General features: G+C 49.3%; 1 protein-coding gene across 2 annotated transcripts in view; it reads left to right on the forward strand.

The window, feature by feature from the left end:
• The first annotated feature begins 2,262 nt into the window (after positions 1-2,262).
• The window catches only part of LOC144147601 (phenazine biosynthesis-like domain-containing protein), a 95,493-nt gene continuing 76,153 nt past the window's right edge, over positions 2,263-21,602 (forward strand). Inside the window, exon 1 of one of the 2 annotated variants that reach the window (XM_077679572.1) lies at positions 2,263-2,480. In XM_077679572.1, the coding sequence (XP_077535698.1) occupies positions 2,370-2,480 (111 nt within the window). In that variant the 5' untranslated portion in view covers positions 2,263-2,369. The remainder of the gene's footprint in view (positions 2,481-21,602) is intronic. The other variant, XM_077679573.1, reaches the window with a different exon arrangement.

Consider the following 21,602-nt stretch of genomic DNA (forward strand, 5'->3'; position numbering starts at 1 on the left):
TCGGCGTACGCATCTAGCTGAAGAAATGTCATGTGGCCGCTGACAATTTGGTGGCATCATTGAAGGAAGGATAGTTAAACCCGTCCGGGACAGCATCCGCGCTGCTGCGCGGACTTTCTGTGCCCCAGATCGTTAAGCATATCGCAGCTTCTTTGGCTTCTGCAACCATCACAGACGCTTCGTCAAGGGTTTATCTCGCATCGTGCGCACCCTCGCTGAACTCACAAAGACAGCCAAAGCGTGGGATTGGACGAGGCGGCGAAGCCAGGCGGCTTTTGAGCAGCTCAAACGCCATTTCACCAGCGCGCCCGTTCTCCGCTCTTCGATTCCAAGCTGCCGGTGGAGATACACACTCTGTGGCCCGTGAATAGGCACGGCGCTCGCGCAGGAAGACGGCTGTATTGAGGAATGGGTTGAATCGATATACGGTTCAAACGGGAATAATGTTTGGGGAGCGGGTTGAAACGGATAGGGCGATACGTAAACGGGTTGAGTCAGGACGTGTTCAAACTGGAATATCGTTTCGGGAACGTGCGCACACGGGACAGGTTAAACGGGAATGGCATTTCAGGGATGGGTTCAAACGGGAATGGATTGTTTCGGGATACACCGATCTTGAGTATATCGTTTGCTACGCGAGAAGCCGCGTGACGAAGGCGGAGAAAAATTGCAGTGAATCTGACTGAGCAAGATAGCCTCGCGGCGGCCAGGCAGTTCCGACAGTACGTCGGCATCGCCTTCACCGTGGTAAGACCACGCTAGCTTGACCTGGCTAACAATCACCAAGGATCTAAGTGGGCGTCTTACGCGGTGGAACCTCCTCTTGCAAAAGTTCAACATGAGTCTCGCACCGGCCGTGCGGGGGCCGAAAGTTGCAGAGGATCCCTACGCATATTCTTACGCATGTTTTATTAGATGAGGACTCGAAAGCGCGTTTCGTCGTTCATCGGCCAGTCTTCTGCCGAAGCCGATGTTTTCTGTGATGGTTTGTCTGATGTGATGTCAGCACGGGTCATGTGTGCTCTGAGGCGGGGGGAGAGGGGGGGGGAGGGGGGCAAAGGGGGCGATCGCCTATTCGCCAAATCTCCTCGGGTTCCATAATTGTTTTATAGCACGCCATTGTAAATGAAGCGCAGTTTGTGGCCACCGGAAGCGCGGACTCAATCCAGCTGTGACAGCTAGCGATAAGTGGCACCCATACCATGTAGTCGCTAAGTGAATTGTGCGCAACTGCAGGATGTTACACTGTGGGCGCGCATTCACTGCACGGTTGTCACTTCCGCCGCAGAAATGCCACAAGAGCGGTAGCCGCTTGTTCCAGCCCGCGCTGTCTTTGAGAGTTGACGATGGGTTAAGTTATTGAGGCTTCCCTGTGACCTGCCGGACTGGAGGCCGCACGCTTCCCCGCGGGGCTCCTCCGTTGCAGCATCGTCACCGCTTCTACCTGTGCGCGTGCAACAACAAAACTTTATATCTTATCATAAGGGTGACGCTAAAAGTACAACTAACCGGGATATATTTGTATTTTAAACAATTACCCATAATAACCAATACAAGTACTGCAGGACGCCCGTGCATATTGTAAGCGCTGCAGAACCCTACCTGTTTTACCGTATACACAGGTTCAACTTCAGCTAAATCATCAGTAGGCGCCATTCACTGTTTTGGTTACGGAGATACGACGTTACCGTTATATAACTTCAGGGCTGGGAGCGAGGAAGGTACAAGATGCCCTCCGCCGAGCATGTCCGCAAATCTTGAGTATATTATGTAATGGTGCGCATCTAAGGTCTGCTCGCAAATCTTCACCTAAAATTCAGCGTCCGAATGTCCCTACAGTCTGGGTTTTTGCATCTGAATGTTTACAAATTTGTTTTTTGTTTTTTTTTTGGCCATTCAGGATTTGCAATGTTTAAAAAAAAACTAGGGGGAGTGCATGTTGGAATTTATCAAAATGATCCGAAAATGGAAAATCTACCTATAATTCACTCTGAAAAAAGTTACACACGTATGCGCCACGCATACGCGCAACTCGCTCACGTACGCACGCACAGAGAGAGAGAGAGAGAGAGAGAGAGAGAGAGAGAGAGAGAGAGAGAGAGAGAGAGAGAGAGGCGAAATTTTCTCCTTAGGTGAACGTAGGATACACGCCCTCAAAACCGAGGTTTCTCCCTGATGATAATCCGTGCACTGGGGGGCAGCAGCGCGTTGTCACTGTTGCTCTGGTATGGCTGATAAGCGCAGCAGCGTGTAGACTTCTTTACGACTACGATAAGGGCAAGCAGGATTTCACGAAGGTGTCTCCACGTCTGCCTCTCGTCTCGGCAGCGCAGTTTACCGATTGACCTTGCGGTCAGCTGGACATCGACATGGAGGCAGCTCTGCGGTCAGTGCGATTGCCACTGTTTGTGGTTGATGCCTTCACAGAAACCCCTTTTTCGGGAAACCCGGCAGCGGTGGTGTTTCTGCAAGACGACAGCGTACGTACCGTAGGTTACTATGCATGCCATGGGGCAAGGCATCCACAGGGGAAGCAGGCTCTCACGCTGCTGTTATAAATAACATTACTTCATAGTCAACAGTTCCCATGGGTAGCCGCACCACGGTTTTCCTCTCTGGAGAATTTCTGCGGATGCTATGTGTAAACAGTGATATTCCCCACTCAGTGCATTTTCCTTACAATAAATTGCGACAGCTACTCGCCAGTGGACAACCTTCGCGAAATCACCCAAATAATTGTGAAGTCTGCGGAATACTACGAAAGAAAAACGCATTTGATTCAGTGGAAACCGCCGCGGTCATGGAAGCATCAAAATGGGGGTTGAGGATGCTTACATAAGGCTCCTGGAGGATGTATGCGAAGGACGTCATCGTCATCATCATCATCATCATCATAACCAGCCTATCTACGCTCACTGCAGGGCAAAGGCCTCTCCCATTAATCTCCAATCACGCCGGTCCTGTGCTAACTGCGACCAATTTATCCCCGCAAACTTCTTGATCTCACCTGCCCATCTAACTTTCTGCCACCCCCTGCAGCGCTTGCCTTCTCTAGGGATCCACTCTTTTACCCTTAATTCCTAACGGTTAACTTGCCTTCGCATTACATGCCCTGCCCACGTCCATTTCTTTTTCTTAATTTCTACTAATATGTCCTTAAAACGCGTTTGTTCCCTGACCCACTCCACTCTCTTCTTGTCTCTTAATGTTACACCTATCATCTTCCGCTCCATTGCCCGCTGAGTCATTCTCAATTTAGGTTGAACCCTCTTAGTGAGCCTCCAAGTTTCTGCCCCGTATAGGTGAGTATCGGTAAGATGTAGCTGTCATACACATTCTTCTTCAGGGAAAATGGTAGGCTGCCATTCATTATCTGAGAATGTCTGCCATGTGCAGTACCCCATTCTTATCCTTCTAATTATCTCTGCCTCATGGTTGGGATCGGGGGTCACAACTTGGCCTAAGTAGATATATTCGCTTACCACTTCCACTGCCTCGCCACCTATATCAAACCGCTGTGCTGTCCCGAGGTTATTGATAATTACTTTGGTTTTCTCCATATTAATTTTCAGGCCCACGGTTCTACTCTGTTTGTCCAGTGCGGAAAGCATGCTTTGAAATTCGTCCCCCGAGAGTCTTAGCAAGGCAACGTCATCAGCAAATCTGAGGTTACTGAGGTATTCTCCATTAACCCTTACTCCCACCTGTTCCCAATCCAATGTTCTGAGTACTTCTTGTAAACATGCTGTGAATAACATTGGAGAGATTGTGTCTCCTTGTCTGACGCCATTCTTTATGGGTATTTTACTGCTCTCCTCATGGAGGATGATGGTAGCTGTGGACCCATTGTAGATATCCTCTAGCATTCTTACATAATGCTCATCTACCCCCTGGTTCCGTAATGCATGAGGGACTGCTGAGGTTTCGACCGAGTCAAATGCTTTCTCATAATCTATGAAGGCTATATATAGGGGTTCAGTATACTCAGCGCACTTCTCTATCACCTGATTGATCGTGTGAATATGGTTCATTGTTGAATAGCCTTTACGAAACCCTGCTTGTTCTTTAGGTTGACTGAAATTTAAGGTTGCAAAAATTCTGTTAGCGATTACCTTTGTAAGTACCTTGTAGACGACTGACAGTAAGCTGATCGGCCTGTAATTTTTCAAGTCCGTCATGTCACCTTTCTCATGGATTAGGATGATGTTCACGTTCTTCCAAGATTCCGGTACACTTGCGGTCATTAGGCATTGCGTATACAGGTTTGCCAGTTTTTCAAGTACAATTTCTCCGCCATCCTTCAAGAGGTCTGCTGTTATCTGATCCTCACCAGGTGCTTTGCCACTTTTCATTTCTTTCAAAGCCTTCTTTACTTCCTATGTCGTTGCTTGTGGGAGGTCTATCTCCTCTGAGCTACTTTCTCGCTCAGAATTATCCTGGATATCCCGGCTACTGTGCAGATCCCTATAGGACTCCTCGGCTACTGTGACTATTTTATCCCTATTTGTGATGACATTTCCTTGCTTAATTGTCTTTAAGTGCATACATCTGATTTTTCCCCAAGCCAAGACGCCTCTTCACTTCTTTCAGGCTACCTCCGTTCTTTACAGCGTATTCGATCCTGTCCATATTATACTTCCGTATGTCAGCTGTCTTACGCTTATTGATTAACTTCGAAAGCTCCGCTAGTTATATTCTGTCAGATGGGGTGGAGATTGTCATGGTTTGCCGTTTCCTAATTAGATCTTTCGTCTCCTGGGAAGGTTTACCAGTATCCTGTCTAGCCATCGTGCGCCCGACTTCTACTGCACACTCCGTGATAATGCGTGTAAGGTTGTCGCTGGCTTCCTGTGTCGTAAACTCTGCTTCCTCGGTAAGGGATGAATATCGGTTCTGCAGCGCGATCCTGAATTCTTCTACTTTACGTCTTGCTGTTAGCTCATTAATCGGCTTCTTTCGTACTAGCTTGTTACGGTCTCCCCTGAAATCTAGCCTAATTCGAGACCTTACCATACGGTGGTCACTACACCTTACCCTTCCGAGCACTTCCACATTCTTCACGACGCCAGGGTTATCACATAAAATGAAGTCTATTCCATTTTTATGCTCCCCATTCGGGCTCCTCCACGTCCACTTCCGGCTTTCCCGTTTGCAGAAGAAAGTATTCATTATGCGTAGGTTATTCCGTTCTGCAAACTCAACTAGTAGGTCCCCCCTGCTATTTCTACAGCCCAGACCATAGTTCCCAACTGCCTGTCTCCAGCCTGATTCTTGCCTACTTTAGCATTGAAGTCCCCCATAACTACGGTGTACTGTGTTTTTACTTTAGCCATTGCTGATTCCACATCTTCATAGAAGCGTTCCACTACCTGGTCGTTGTGGCTGAATGTGGGCGCGTAGCCCTGTACCACCTTGAGTTAGCACCTCTTATTGAGCCTAATTACAAGGCCTGCTGCCCTTTCGTTAATGCTATAGTATTCTTCCATGGTGCCAGCTATGCTTTTATTGACTAGAAATCCCACTCCCAGTTCTCTTCTGTTCACTAGACCACGGTAACATAGGACGTGTCCATTTTTCAGCGCCGTAAAGGCTTCACCTGTCCTCCTAACCTCACTAAGCCTTATGACATCCCATTTAATGCCCTTTAATTCCTGGAACAACACCTCTAGACTCGCTTCACTAGATAAGGTTCTCGTGTTAGACGTTGCCAGGAATGGCGGCCTGTCCGGGTCTACGTATTCTTAGCACCCTCTGCTGCGTCATAGGTCTGACCACCACCGTGGTCAGTTGCTTCGCAGCCACTGGAGACTGAGGGCCGTGGGTTAATTGGCGTATTCATGGGAGGTTGTGGCCAGTCCTTCCTTGCTACACCAGGGTGGCCAATTCTGCTCTGGTGAGGGAGTGCGTTGCCGGCAATGGTCGCCGAGGCCAGGCCGCACCCCAAGCCCCATTCTGGAATTCCATCAAACGCGGATTTCTTTTTAAATCCGGTGGGAATTGTCCGGCACCGGGATTCGAGCCACGGTCCTTCTGCACGCGAGGTGGATGCTCTACCTCTACGCCACCGCTGCACCGCTGCACCGCGAAGGATGTATGGGAGCAGTAATCCTTGACAAGAATAGTGAGGTAGGATATCAGACAAGGGTCGAGACACGATGCGTCCGAAATTATTCACTGCCTATAGGGAGTGTAACGGACCCAGGCGCACCCTGAACTGGCACTGCTACAGTGCGTGCAGTCCCCCTTCTCCCTCATGGGATTCCGGGTCACTGCCCGCAGTTACCCGCCGTCAAACACCGTAGCGTCATTGAGTATTTAGGAGGCCTGACTAGGACGAGGAAGGGATACAAGTAAATGACTAGCGTTTGTTATTAACAGATTATGCCATTTTGTTCAGTGGGCGCGGAAAGGGATCTGGGAAAAAATATTGTTGAGTACCTGCACAGGGGCTCGTGTAAAGCTAAGAATGAAGTAATCCAAAGTGATTTTAAACCAGGACAGGTTGTCAGTGGTCATCGAAATCACGAAAAAAAAAATCGGCCGTATACGTAGAATCAGTGCGGGATAGCCTGAGTTCGAGAAGCGCAAATAGTGAAAAAGATAATCATCTGTCGGTATAAGAAACGGCATACAACTCCTGTTTCTAACCTATGGGGTAGGAGCCTCTGGTCCCAATAAGCAAGTAGCAGTATATCCTACCGACGCAACATGATACAAGTAGGCCCATCCCCTCTGCTGTAAAGAGAGGGGATGAGAACATTTGGGAGAAAAGAAGGGTGGCGTAGGGTATAGTTGGAAGGCAATGGGACGTACTATTATGAGCAATATGAAAGGGAACACAGGAACGCGTGGCAAACAGCCTCGAAACAGACTCGGAGCGATACGCGGATGGCGCTGTGAAAATGAAAGGGAGAAGGAGGGCGCTCTTCCACTAACTGTTGGCACTCCCACCACGCTGGGATTTCTACAAAGCAGCAGCTTACGTCATTTCGCCGATAATATGGTATCGTCGGACAGCCGATAAGACGCACGGCGGGAATGGGTGGTGGTGGTGGTGATTTATTAACAAAGGAGGGAAGAGAAAAGGCCTGGGGATATTGTTGAACTCAACGGGGAGTTCACCCTCATACGACCCAGTCCAGGGAAGGGGATTGGGGCTTCAAAGGATAGGAAGAGAGAAGGGGGAAGAGGAGAGCGTTAGGAGAGTGGGAGATAGTCTATATCGCGTTCGTTTAGTCCATGACTCGATGGCTACAAACGCAGTGCTAGTCCTGTTGTAACCAGGAAGTTGACTAGGTGCTGGAAGACCTCCCGTCGGATGGCGTCCGGTCCCGTGGGGAACAGGAAGTCTTCTAGCTTGTGGCTTGGGGCACCGAGTCGCTGGAGTTCGGCCCGGAGTTGTGTCCTTGCGGTGTCGTGCTGCGGGCAAGAGCACAGCAAGTGCTCTAGCGTCTCGGGCTCTGGGCAGTCGGCGCAGGTGGGGGATGCTCGGCGGCCTTGGTGGTGCAAGCGCGCTCCCACGTTGCAGCAATTGAGCCGCAGGCGAAGAAGGAGCGACCGGGCGTCTCTGCTAATGCGTCCGGGCAAGACCCGTGGGGCCTGGCCACTGACTACTCGGGCATCTGGATGCTTGGCCTCCACCACTCGTGCCAGGATAGTCCTTGCAGCGTCAAATGACACCACATCCCGGGAGGCTGGAACCCCTGCCTGGCGAGCAGCACCTTTGGCCAAGGCGTCTGCAACCTCGTTGCCCGTGATGTTCACGTGCGATGGCAGCCAGTGAAGTCGCAGTGGACACCCCTGCGCTTCCACCGCATGAAGCTTGGCCGCCAGCGACCGCTCAACGTAGCCGCTAGAGCTGGCTGGCTGGTCGGCGGCACGCAGACGGAGGAGGGCAGACCGTGAGTCAGTCAGGATGATGGCCCCCCGGGCCTGGGTGCCCTGCTTGAGAAGAAGATCTGCAGCCAAGTGAAGTCCAGCCAGCTCTGCGTGGGTGGATGAGGCAGGGAAGGGCAGGCTGCACACCTGGCTGGTGCCGAGTTCTAGGGCCGTGCAGGCGGCTCCGGCTCTGCCCATCGACTGTTGTACAGATCCATCCGTGTACACTTGCAGATGTCCGGCAGCGTCGCCCTGCAGCAGGGCAGCCACCTCTTGGTGGACAGCCTGGGGTGGAGTCGACCTCTTACTACGGACCCCCGGCAATGTGGTGACAATGCGTAGAGCCTGCTCCGTGCCTGGGGGTGGTGGCTCCAGGCGTGGCCGCTGCGGCAACGCGATGTGGCTCTCGTACGTACTGAGCAGCAACAGTTGTTAGAACAGCGTCCCCCTTTCCACTTTGTTTCCGACGGCGGCCGCTGCGTATCACGCATATGTGGGTCTGAGGGTGTTTTCTATGCGTTCCCGTGTTCCCTTTCATATTGCTCATAATAGTACATTCGTCTTGTAGTGGGCATCTACAGGCTGATGATGACGATGATTAAATGTCAATATGCAACGTAAATTACTCTCGGTAAGAAACACGAACTGATGATATTCACATTTTTTTTTCAATTTATGGAGCTTGCTCTTGAGGCGTGAAGCGTTTCAATATTTTGGCACTCGTTTAACATTTTGTGCTTCTGTGGTCGCTTCGAATAGCGGTGATTTTCGGGACGGGTGCAATAAAGTGCGCAATTATTGCTTGAAGGTAAATCGTTGAGTGTTCGAGCTTAGGTATTTTTAACAGTGGATACTTTATGCGCGTACTTCGGTAAGTGTCTTTTTTGGTTGGAATGAGTGGCGGGTATGACTGGTGGAACGAAAAAAAAAAAATAATCTGCCACAACTTGTGAGCAGGAAATGAACAGTCCAGTGCCGGAAATTTGAGCTGGCTATAGCATGCGTGGCTGACGGACACGCGCTTCCGACTGGGCCGCCCCTCCATTTTGTGAAACGCTTTTTGGCGAAGGGCCAACAGTTGAGTGCAGGAAAGAGGAGGAGGAGGATGAGGAGGAATAAGTGTATACTCTGCTGTAAATTTAGATGCGGGACGGCCTCTTTAGTCCATACAACCTGTGAGGGACGTACCACGGTCCACTGCAGCGGCTGAGGCAGACGCTGAGGCAGACAGTCGGCACAGTAACACAGGCACGTGTCCACTGGTGTGATTGCGTCCACACATTACCATCGCCCTTGTCCTCGGATTGCGTCGTTTTCTACTGTTTGTTACTATGATTGGGGGGGGGGGGGCTTTGACGTATTGCCGTTTTTAGCAACATAACTATTAAGGTACATGTCCCTTTATGCTTTTGTAATCAGCAAACTCAAATTACTCAAAAAAGCCATCAGTGGGGGGAGTGTGTCCTCCCATTATCATTCTTATGAACCTTTTCTTGCGTCGTTTCTTTCTTCTCTCTGTTAATATGACCGAATGGATTAGTCAGCCACCCTGGTATATACGCTCTTAGCGTAAACGCGCTTTTGTACTTTCGTAATTAGCACGCTCGAAATACTCCTGTACGTCCCTGGTGATGCAATTTTGTCTTCTCATTACCATCGGCACGGTTCTGCTTCCTTTGCGTCGCTTTGGTTTTCTTCTCGTTGGCGCGTACCCACGGAGGGGGATTGTTCGCTTCTCTTTTATTTTCTTCTTTGTCTTTGTAAGCCAGAGATATTCGCTATTAGAGTAAACGTGTTTTGCCACTTTTGTAACTAACGTGCTCAGATTACTCTGGTAGGCCCCAATATATGTCTTAAACTGGTTCTAAGTCGAAGGCCACATCGCATTGCCCACGTTTTGTTTGCCAGCGCCAAAGCTCGGCGATGACGCAGGCGATGCGTGTTGGACTCGCGTTCTGTATACGACCCGAGTTAGAAATCCAGAGCCACCTAATCTTGTTTTCTTCGCTTTTATTCTGTTGGCGTTGTCGGCCATATTTTGGTCACGCCGACGCTGGACGCCGCATTATCGCTTAATGGGACCTTTAATGCGCTCGCCTTAATACGAAGCGTTCCGTATAGGCAAAAGTGCGCACTCTTGTCCGCAAAAGGATATAGTGCGCCACTAATCGCAATTTACTGCAATAAAGAGGCGAGTTATGATTCGCGAAACATGCTTTGAGCTAATGCATGCTCTGTTCTCGTGCTGAGTATATTTCCGTGACGATCTAGGCGCGCGGGCACGCCCGATTTCGCTCATGTGCAGGGGCTCCGGAAAGGGGTAGTCAGGGGTGGTTCGAAACCCCCCTGTTGACAAAAAGAAGGGGCTGAGCACCCCTCTGGTCTCGGCACAGCTTGACAAATCTTGGCTCCAAAACCAAATAAAAATCTGACTGGAGTGGTCGAAAGCGCGAGGCCCAATAGAGTGAACCATTTTGCCAGAACGCGCGACCCGTCTGCCAAGGCATTGCTGAATTCACAATTTCCCCTGTTTTTGTTGTTGTTGTAAATTGTACTGACACATTACAGCCGCAAGAGTAGTGCTGTTCGTCTAAGGAGAAGTAAATTATTGACGTCCCATAAATTTATTCACGATGTTGATTGTATCACGCGTGAAGGTCTTGCAAGCAGAGTTACTCTGCTTGCAAGGGCAGTTCGAGTGTCACGCGGAGGGTACGACTGCTCTCTCCTAAACAATCAAATAATAACCTTAATTACATTATGCACCTTTTTGAAGTGCATAATTAAAATTAATGTTTTTTCAAGATTCAATAAAAAAAAAACAGGGCCCACCTCCGTGAAGAAACTAATTCAGACGCCGAAAAAAAAAACGCCCTTTAGTTTCGTGAGTGAAATCGTCGTCATCGTCATCATCATCATCATCATCACCATAGAGTGTCTCTGTAAGAGCGAATGCGGTCCGTTCCTTTGCAGAGCTGACTAGCTATAACATGGGCCGGATTTCAAGTAATACGTCTACGGCTAGTAGATAACATTTATAAAGCCGGGTAGAAGATTTGTTCCAGAACACCCGTTTCAAATGGATGAAGCTGGAAATTAAGTGGGGAAGTGAAACAAATATGAGAAGCCAGCTGCGGTTTTGCGTATGCACACTGACCACATTTGTTAACAAGGACATCTAAAATGACTTCAGCTCGCTTCACACAGGCCTTAGTTAGCATTTGCAACATATAAACGAACAGCGCTTGTAGTGTTGATTTTTACAGCGAAGCGGTATATTGCTCGGATCCTGGCTTTCTCTACCGGAGGCGACGATTTTCTCGCCACCACCCTTTACCTCCTCCTCGCCACCGCCGACGTCGCTTTCACAACTTTTATATCCCTCTCCACTAACCACGTCTCTTTCACAAGTTGCGCAATCGGCTAATAACGGTGTTGGCGCCGTTATTAGCAGTTGCATTTTTAACTCGCTATGGGACGGACACGTTCGTTCACTCAGAGGGAGCGGAAACTGAAGGAGCGTCGGCGGGCACATAAGCGCGGATGGGAATAAAAACAACGGAAAGCCACTTAGAACGTGCAGCCGCCGCCATTTCCGCCTCATATTCCGCCTCGTCGAGTAGTTGTGAATCCCTCCCGGATGAAGAGTAACTTGCCCGCTTGGAACGCCGACGTGAGCCAATAACGATAATATATAAATTCAATATAGCAAAACTCCACCATAGCGAAACCCACCATAGCTACAATTTATTTTGTTTCCATTTTCAAGAGTTCCTGAAGTGACGTTTTGGCCTGTGTTGTTCCCGTCCACCTTGAAGGGCTCCGGGAGCGACACCGGCGTCTTTCACGTCTAAGCACACGCGCATCAACGGTTGAACGGTTGCTCCTTTATGGGTGCATTTGAGGGGGTAGGGGGGGGGGGGGGCGTGCACGCGCAGGCAGTCTCCACGCACCCACTGTTGGCGGGTAGTTCGGCTGGGAAAGGGGGGGGGGGGACCTGACTGCTGTCTTCCGTAGTCTAGAGGTTAGGCTGGCATGTTACACAGCCAGTAAGATGCCTACGACGCGGCAGGGAAACGGACAGCCCCATGTTTGTCCCCCAGTATAAAGCTGTAGCCCTTCCAAGTTTCATTCAGCTAATCAGATAGGAAGAATACTCAGTCTCAAATGACAAACAAACGTGTTTTGTTTCATGCACTCCTTGCCCCAGCTTCGCTGGCCATCCACAGAGTGGAAGGGCACTCATTTTTTTATTTGAATTTGTTTTCCTGGGCTGGGGGTGCTCCTTTTGCACTCCTCCCCTCACCGTTGTCCATGACACCAAGTCAAGCAGACAGTTAAAAAAACAGTGCTGACACCTGCGTCGTTAACACGGATGCCGTTTGGCCGAAAGGCCTCTCTTCATATTCCTTATTTCTGTTCACTAGAAATAAAACATTTTTTTTCGCTTAATTTTGTTCATTTCCGTATTTGCCGACCCCGTATGTGACCATGCGTACTGAAATGTTTCCCACGACACTTTCTGTCACAGTTTGTCGAGTACGTATGTACCAACGACAACCAGGCCCGTGTCGCTGTTTTTTGTTCTGTTGTGATGTCTTCCGTATGCACACTTGTTTATGTGCGCAGCGATGCAATGTGATCAGTGTATTTATACTGTAACTAAAAGAAAGGCGTTATGTCTTGGTTGGCTCAATCGGTTGTGCACCGTTTCCAGTGCAAAAGACGCGAGTTGGACTCATACCAATGAGTATATATGCTGAAATTTTTGTTCTGGGATGGAACTACGAGCTGTGTCCGTTTCAAAAATGTAAATTTTGCGCCTGTTTCACAACGTGACGTAGTTGCGCTTGCGAGGCCTCTAACCCTTTGTTGCCCAAAACTTTAATCCTTTGCTCAAGGTTGCGAAAACATTTTTGTGATCTATAACGACTCCAGGCATCACAAATATGAAGTCAGAAAAAAATAGGTTTATTAGGACGGACACTGTGAGGGATTGCTTCTTCGCAACACCGGGCACTTGCTGCTCCAATATCGGCTGAACAAGAATGATACCTTGACCATCACCTACTCGCTCATTTTATGGTTCAAGTCGAGACTACGAACGTTGAGTTTTTAATATTATCGTTTGTAACAGCAACAAAATTGCACAATTTCGTTTACCTGTCACGAGCCCATCGAGCCGCCGGGCTGGATGCGAATAGACACACATAAACAGGTCTAGTTTTTTAGCGCACAAAAGTACGTGCTGCCCTGTCTTTTATTAATTTCTGAAGGTCCACGCACCTTCGTCTGTCAACAGATGCCATTAAATGTAGGGAGCACCACAAAGCGCGGGAGAAAAAAATTGGCGCAGCTTGCACTAGTGGTGCAAGGCTGGACAAACAGCCGAGCTGGCGGCCCCTTCTCTCTTCGTCGGAGAACCGGCTGTTGCACCTCACATTTATTTCCGAACTTGCCGCTTAAAGTTATACATGACTGGCAAGCCCGGATCGTTTCGTCCTCAGGCTTTCACATATCTCCCAAAGTGGACCGCGTTAGCACGCGCTAGAACCCGCGGCAAAGTCCAAAGCCAACGTCCGCGCGACTAACCCATAGGAAATGCTGTGCCCCCGAAATGCGATGATAGCTCAATCGGATAGACGCCGGTTTCATAACGCGAGGGACCCAGGTTCGATTTCGACCGCGGGAAGAGTTTTTTTTTTTTCTTTCCAATTGGCTGCACATGTTGTTGTTCCTGGTCGCTACTATAAAGCCGCACCCCTCCGCTCTTTGAGGTGGCCCAGTGGTTAGGTTGCCGCTTTCATGGCGTAAAGGTCCCGGATTCGATTTCTGGAACTTCCCTGAGCACATCTTTAAACGGCGGGGCTGTTTAACCTGGCCGTAAGTTGTCCAACGCGAACAGAAAAAAAAATTGGTCGCCATCTAGCCCTGCGAAAGTGGATGTCCAGTATAGGTGTTGTAAACCACTAAAACATGGAGGATGTGATGCAGGAGGGCATGGAATGTTTCTCGTCGTCTCAGCGGGTTTGTCGCGTGAGCTCGGCTAATGTCACTAGATAAGGGTACATAGTATCGGCACTCTTTCCTCCTATATTCCATGCCGCCGCCATGATCATTGGTCAGTTCGCATTTTACACTGCGACGGTTCATGGGCGCCTCCATTTTGTCGTTGATGCATATTAGTCGGTCAACTCTGGTAGGCATAGCTTGTCTTCCCTTCTCTGCGGATGCGCGCGAGTGACGTCTTTCCCAATGCGAATCAAAGGTAAGCGCGTGTAACAGCGTTTCAGCAGCAGATGTGTCTCCAAAGATGAGGCAAATGCTGGGTCCTGTCTAGCCTGACGCATTCGCTCGGCGGCTTGGGCAAGAACAGCTCTATTTAGTGACACTGGTCCTGCATATAGCCTTGAAAGATAATCGGCAAGCATATTCTTTACCAGGAACACATGGTGGGGGGGTCCCATTGTCCACAGGCACCTTATCATCCATAATGCGGCTTCGATGCTTGTTTTGTGGTTTCCTTAAACGAATTCTGAGCACTATGCTGTATGCCTGATTAGCCTGACGAACGCGCTCATCGTCTTAGACCTTGGAATTTTTGCCCACGGAGATCGTTTTTGCCCTCCGCGATGAGACGCATGAGTGGTGGAGTAAATGTGTGTAGTTCGTTGTTCTTGTTGTTGATGATGATGATCTGCGTTGGTGCCTGATGGTGACGGCACTGACGACACGACGACGATGGTTGATGGGGGGTTTTCAAAACTGTATATTTACACAGAAGATATATACAGAATATTGACAAACTGAAGATAGAGTTAACAAAGTAAGAAATAAAATGGGGTTCTAGGTCAGCTAAAACTTTGTGCACGCGGCACCCCCGTCAGCGACGGACCCTGACCTTAAAACTACCCAAGTGGTGAGATCCTCCCTAGCCTGACCTGGCTAGCCCGGCAATACGCCGGCCGTGCATAGCACATTAAACCTTGAGGATTCGACCCCGAGACCTCGTGTCTCGTGGTTTTAATGGGTTACTTAGGCCCCACCCCCGATACACAGGCCAATCAGTATCTCCCGGCGACCTGATAGGTTGGATTAGTAAATCCGGGCCTAAACCGCGGTAGGCAACGTCCCCCGCAACCCTCAAACGCTGGTCACTCTCTCCCACCAGAAAAAAAACACGGAAGAGATCAAAAGCGAACCAAGCAAATACAACAAACACTCAAACATCCGAGGAAACACGTGCAAGCGCCCGGGGCAAGCTTCTACGCACGCCGCCTCCCCTGCCCATTCCCACGCCCGCACTTTACGCGTATAACGCCTTGTCCAAAGCTGGACTGAGAACACAAACGCGGGGTGACCCGTATCCGTTTCTCTTAACGAACGCAGCGCGCCTCTCGAGGCTCCCCGCCATTGACGGGCGATCCTCGGCAGAAACCATATGGGGCGCGCGGACCCCGCGGCGTCGCATTCCCAACGAAACATCTTCGCACCTCCTTAGTGTGCGCGCGGGCCAACAAAGACCCAACCACGGCCCCAATCGGCCGCCGACAAAGCACGGTTGACAGCCCCTTGCTCCCCGTTATCAGAAGCGCGTCGGGCCACTTTGTTTTACAACCATCCCTCTGGCTAAACGCGCGCGCAGGCGGCCCCCGAAGCGACCGCCACCGCGTCCACGCAAAAGCTCATCGAGCATCCGACCCGAGGTTTCCCACGCTCGTACTGTGCTTTGCGACTCGCCGCTCAAAACAACGCCACAGCACAGCTGAGGCTCAAGACAATTCGTCTCCACGCAGGCGGCATGATCCAAAGGCCGCCTGCTGTTGACAGGCTGGCTGCCAGAAAGCCCTTCAGGCGCCCTTCAGGGAATCGCTGCCTGTAAAGGGCGCACCACCGCAAATAGGGTATTATAACAGTGACGCCGGCTATCGCGCATGCTCAAGTGTGAGCACAAGTAAGCGTTCGTTTGCTCGTTCGTTCGCTCGCTCACCTGTTCCTTCCTTCCTTTTTAGGGGCGAAGCACCTTAATCCGAGGCTTGTGCGTCCGGCGTCCGGCGTCCGTGCTCACGGTACAGCACCTTGTAAATCGAAACATCTCTGAACAAAAGGTTCACAAAAGGTTAACAAGAACAAAATAAAAGGTTCACAAAAGGTTGGCGGTAGAGAGAGAGAGAGAGAGAGAGAGAGAGAGAGAGAGAGAGAGAGAGAGAGAGAGAGAGAGAGAGAGAGAGAGAGAGAGAGAGAGAGAGAGAGTTCCTGAAGAGCCGTGCTGCGCATGCACGAGGAGCATTGGATTGGATTGGATTGGATCGAATTGGATTGGATTGAAATGGATTGGATTGGATTAAATTGTATTGTATTTGATTGGATTGGATTGGAAATCGTTTTAGCAGCAGTAAGCACTCTCACGGGTGATTTACGGTAAGAACGATCCCCAGTGCTCCGCCCACTCGTCATGATTCACTTCGTGGAAATGCGTGAATTTTTTCCTTCCTTCCTCGCTTCCTTACGGTGCGCTTAATCCGGTAGCGTGCTAACGTGGTCCACTTTGGGAGAGATGTGAAAGGCTGGGGACAAAACGACCAGGGCCTGAAGTGATGAAGAACTTTCAGCGGCAAGTCGGAAATATGAGAAGTGCAACAGCCGGATCTCAGACGAAGGGAGAGGGGCCGCCAGCTCTGCTGTTTCTCCAGCCTTGTACCACAGTGCAAGCTGCGCCATTTTTTAAACCAAATACCTCCATAAGACCCCACGTATTCCTATAAAACGCTATTAGACCAAACCCCTTAAAGTCGACTTCAATACTGTGCAAAATGCTTTGTTAGGCAGACATTATTAAGGGGAAATATAACAAATCCTGTAGTATAATACGAAGGCCCTGAGGGTCCTGTAACACATGTATAAAACTCAATGCATCTCTATGGGCTTTATACGCCAAGCCATTTTAAAGGTACACTGAAGTGATACGTAAACATTGCGGGATTACTAGCGCAAATTGTAGTCTAGAATCTCTAGGTCATGTTTCGACCACATTCGCTGCGTTTACGGGGCTTTATTCAGTAGAAAAATCAATTTGAAAATGATGTCCTCCTCTCTTTATTCTCGCCGATTTTCTACGACGTTTCATATGACGTCAAGAAAAGATGGCTTGTCTTGACTGGGCTACTGCATGGCTTGCTGACCCTCCACCAGGATCAGTCGGCCCAGCATTTAGTCGGCCGGCGGCCGGCGGGTCATCGTAATTCGTTCGCTCAGTTGAAACTAAACCACGGCAGATTTGTGCCAGGAAGAATGTGCCTTTAGCTTGTTAGTTTGTCGTCTGTATCAAGCGCTAAGTCCTAGTAGCTCCACACAAGGGCACATGCGACGCTTCGCTGGCTGGTGCGCAATTAGAAAAATCTAAGGCCAATTGAAGGCGGGAGAAGAGTCCGCGAAGTTAATATAGGTACTAAGGAATTAAAATTAACCGGAACTTTTTACCGTACAACGAAAACTAGGGTGCAGGAAGCACTTTTGAGCGCTGGGTGAACAAGCACAGCGGTCAGCAGCACGACCACACATCTGCGAGCGCTTTTCCGTCTAAGAAATTGAATTGCTAGACGTGAGGTATTCTGGAAATTTTGGGGACGCTTACTGCACGAGCGCTATACAACAACTAGTTATCTAAGCTGCTTGAAATGCTAAAATAAATAAAAGTGTAAACTCGTTATATATTATATACCTTTTTTTGCGCCCCTATAGCATCCCTGGCATGTGGCCGAGTGGTCTGGAGCACTATAGTTTGTTATTTTGCAAGTCGAAGTTCAAACCCCCGATTGTGCAGTGTTATTTTTAAAGTTGATTTGTCTCTTTTGGGCAATAGTTTCTAAGCCGAACTCACCATTTTTGCTCTTTAACGTAAATTGCTCCACGAGCGAGTTCGCAGAACGCGTGCAGACTGACAGTGACGCACTGGCGAGTTCTCGTTGGCGTGGTGTTGCCATAAGCACGGAGTGCTTGCGGGCAAAGTCATGAATCAGCCGACCCTTGTCCTGATCCGAACACGGCTCTTACGATACAGGCACGAGCCGGGCAATCTCCAAAGATGGGGGAAAAGCGCATCGCATTTGAGCGCCTGCATGCGTTGACGCGGAGGGCGTTCATCCACTGCGTACGCCACGGCTACTGATTGTTACGATTCCAAGCCGTGCTGGTTGTCTTATCTGACGCATTTTACAGGCGACAACGTGGCAGAAGCGCGCTATACTGATTACTGAGATATCGAGCATGTTCATCCAACGATAACGCCGGGGGCGAAGCATGTTGTTTCACAGAACCGAAGCTGAAACTGGTTTGAATTCTAATCTTGCACATCATCCAATCACGTAGCACCTTTTATTGGCGTCACTGCTATTAGTTGGTGCGGCCGCCGCTAACCGCGCATGGTAGTTTTTCTTCTTTCAGGCTTCATAAATTAAATACCGCCTTATCGCCCGGATAAACAATGAAAAGTGTGTTTATTTGAGCCAGTCTACGCAGTGCAAGCAAAAAGATGAGCTTGACAAATTCACTTCAGTGTCCCTTTAAGGTGTACTCCGCTAATATGAATAAATTTGCTGCAGGGAAGACATTTATGAGAGGCAATATAAAGGGTCTGTTATCAAAGTATGAAGGCTCTGGGGCCTTTTAACAGTAACATTTGGGTATGCGGCGGAAGCGTGACACATTAAGCGTTACAAATGTACAGACGGGTTTACTGGTAGAGTCCGCATAGAAATGCTTAAGCATTTATTAATTGAAAGACTGACACATCACTAGCCACTTTTTCGCACTACCCCTACGATGTCCCAAAGTACAGGTTTTGTAATTTGCAGGAGCTTGATGTGGGTGAGTTGGTGGAACATACTGAAGAAGCTATAGCATAAAAGACGGGACGAATGAACACAGTACAGCAAACGGGCGCCCCTTTGTTGTACTGTGTTCGTTCGTCCCGTCTTTTGTGCAATTGTTTCTTCAGTTTATAATTGGCGGCCGCCTACAGAAGCTACCGCCAACAAACGTGACTGTGAAATTGCTTATGTGCCTCTAGTTCTCATTTACCCCGTTTACCGTGCAGATTGAATGCTAGCATGTACTTAACACACAGCCCCTTTTAGGGGCGAAGCTCCTAAAGCCATGGGTCTGTCCATCCCTTGTGTCTCGTGGTACGTGACCGCCGCATGCTTTCGGAGATGTCGCAAAGTGGGCCGCGTTGCACGCGCAAGAACCGGCTGCAACCGGCAGCGCAAACTCGGCACCGGGAGCGCGAGCTTGTCTGTGTTCGCCAACGGAGGCGCGAGCGCACGTGCACTGCGAGGGGGAGATCACGCAAGAGATCACGCCACGAACGCAGGCAGTCGTTCTCGGAGATCGAACGAGACGCAAGGACCTTTGCTCGTTTCCTTTCGTCTTGTTCGGGCACAAGTTCGCCCTAAATAAAAGTTCTTTCTTTACCGTTGTGTCCCATCCTACGTGACAAATTGTGGTGGAGGTGCGGGGTAGTCCTCGATGGCGCGGGGTCTTTCACCAGGTCTGGGCCTGGGAGCATTGACTCCGAAAATAAAAGTTGATTTGTACAATGTACGCACACAGTCTTACGTCTTTCTTAATGATGGAATGGGCGAACTTTCACGGGAGAGTTACGGTTACCGATGATCTCCCCCTCTCGAGCTTCGCCCCACTTATCATCATTCATTCCGTGGATATGGCGTGATTTTTCGTTACTTCAATAGTGACGTCACTGCTAACGTTGCATAGCGAAATTTCGTCAACAATAATGAAGTTTGTTCGGTGAAAACAAACTAGAACGTCCTTCAATGCCGGAATAAATGTCAGTGAGCTGCCAAATGCCAGTTCTTGAAAAAGAAACAAGAGTACATGTCGCACTAATGGAAACCATATTTCACTTCTGCTGTTTCTTAACAGTTTCGCTGCAGCTGTCGTATTATGGGATCTTCAGGTGTCGCCCAACGCAAAAGACACTGTTCGGGAAAGTTAAACTTTGTAGCAAAACCATCTATATCCGCCAACGAAGAGGATTAAGTGGCGGCCATGCCTCTCCGCTCTTGCTCTCTAAATGGGACCACTGAACGAGGTATGCAAGGCCGGCTCAGAGAAGAGCGCAGGTCACGTGACCCGTACACGTCACGCGGCCTCGAGCGCTCGCCCCCGCAACCGAAGCGGTGCGGTTATAAAAGGATCGTGGTGTAGCGCGCGTTTCGCACGACTGACTTTACATTCAGTGGAATTCAAAACAGCGCTAACAAACGGGACAAGAAAAGACACCGCACGGCGCTGTGTTGTACCGTTTCGCCTGTTTGTTAGTGCTGTTTTGAGAGAGAGAGAAAACTTTATTATGAACAGATGGGTTAAGGAGACGGGGTGGCCACCAGGCTGGTGGCGACTAAAGCAGCTCGTTCAACCAAGAGCTCCTGGGTGGCCAGGTCGGAGCTGCCCAGCGCCTCCTCCCACTGCTCGCTGCTGGTGATTGGGGGGAAAGGGCCTCGAGGGCATTCCCACATGCAATGGGTGAGTGATGCATACGCACCACAAAGGGGACATTCGGGAGAGGGGAATTCTGACGGGCGAATGTGGTGGAGAAGGGATCTCGTTGGGAAGGCTCCCGTTTGAAGGAGTCTCCATGTTTTGAGTTCCGTTGAATACGCATCAACTAGCCCAATTCACCGTCCGAACGCAGTTAATACACAGCGACCTGACCATGCCCGACCAGCTCAGTGCGCCATTATTACTTTTGCTTGTTTGGCTCTTTTTTTTTTTTTTTGCAGCGACGCTAACAGTGGTAAATTCACTGAATTTTTTTGTTCGGACAAAACATGCGTTAAGGCAAAGCCTGCTTTCTTGCAACAGCTCTGTAGCTCCCAACTTAGTGAGCGAAAATTTGAATATTTGAGCGAGAATATTTGAGCGAAAACCTTAGCGCAAGTGATCGCTAAAATGGCTTATAATTATGCTGAGTTTTATTTACTTGTCATTACTAATTAGTTCACTGTGTATTTGTCAACCTTTCGGAATTCCACTATATCAGCTGCTATCAGCTATCAACGAAAACAGGAACATTTGAGGCAAAAAATACATAACTGATACCCCAGTGTTCTTTTATTTAAAAATCGACTTGGGCGGTGTTTTTGTGAAAGCCAACAAAACTCCAGCCGCGAGACTTGTTCTCAAGGCTCGAGTGCCCGCCCAGCCCCGCAGTATCCAAAAGTGCCAACAGATGGCGCCGCAAGTGATAACGCGGGGAAACCGAATTGAATTCAGCAAACCTCCATTGCGCTTATCATGGGACGACCGAGATAGGAGCAGATGTAAGAACAGCGTGAGACGTGGGCGGCGGAGAGAGCAGAGGCAGGTACGCTGCAGAGGAGGCAGAAGACTGCCGACTTTTGACACTTCGACCGAAGCGAGGAGATAAGTGGCCAATTTTTCTCTGCATTATTCAGGAGGGCACGGGAAGGGTAGAGTTGATCTTGAGCCCAAGCAAAGGGAGGGCTCCAGTGAGTTTATTATAAATCAGAGTGAGTCCATAATAAATATCAAAGGTTACGGTCAGTGTGTGATTGCCAAAAGTAAAATTTAAGGGGAAAGTAGATGATATCCGAAACATATTTAGGCAAGGCTTTATTAAAGAAAATGTTTCCTTCCGTATAGAAGCGATTGCGAGAGGAAAAGAATCTGGATGGTGATGT

The sequence above is a fragment of the Haemaphysalis longicornis genome, unplaced genomic scaffold (assembly GCF_048455015.1).
Source record: "Haemaphysalis longicornis isolate Haplotype H1 unplaced genomic scaffold, Haemaphysalis longicornis Haplotype H1 scaffold_1, whole genome shotgun sequence".
NCBI lineage: Eukaryota > Metazoa > Arthropoda > Arachnida > Ixodida > Ixodidae > Haemaphysalis > Haemaphysalis longicornis.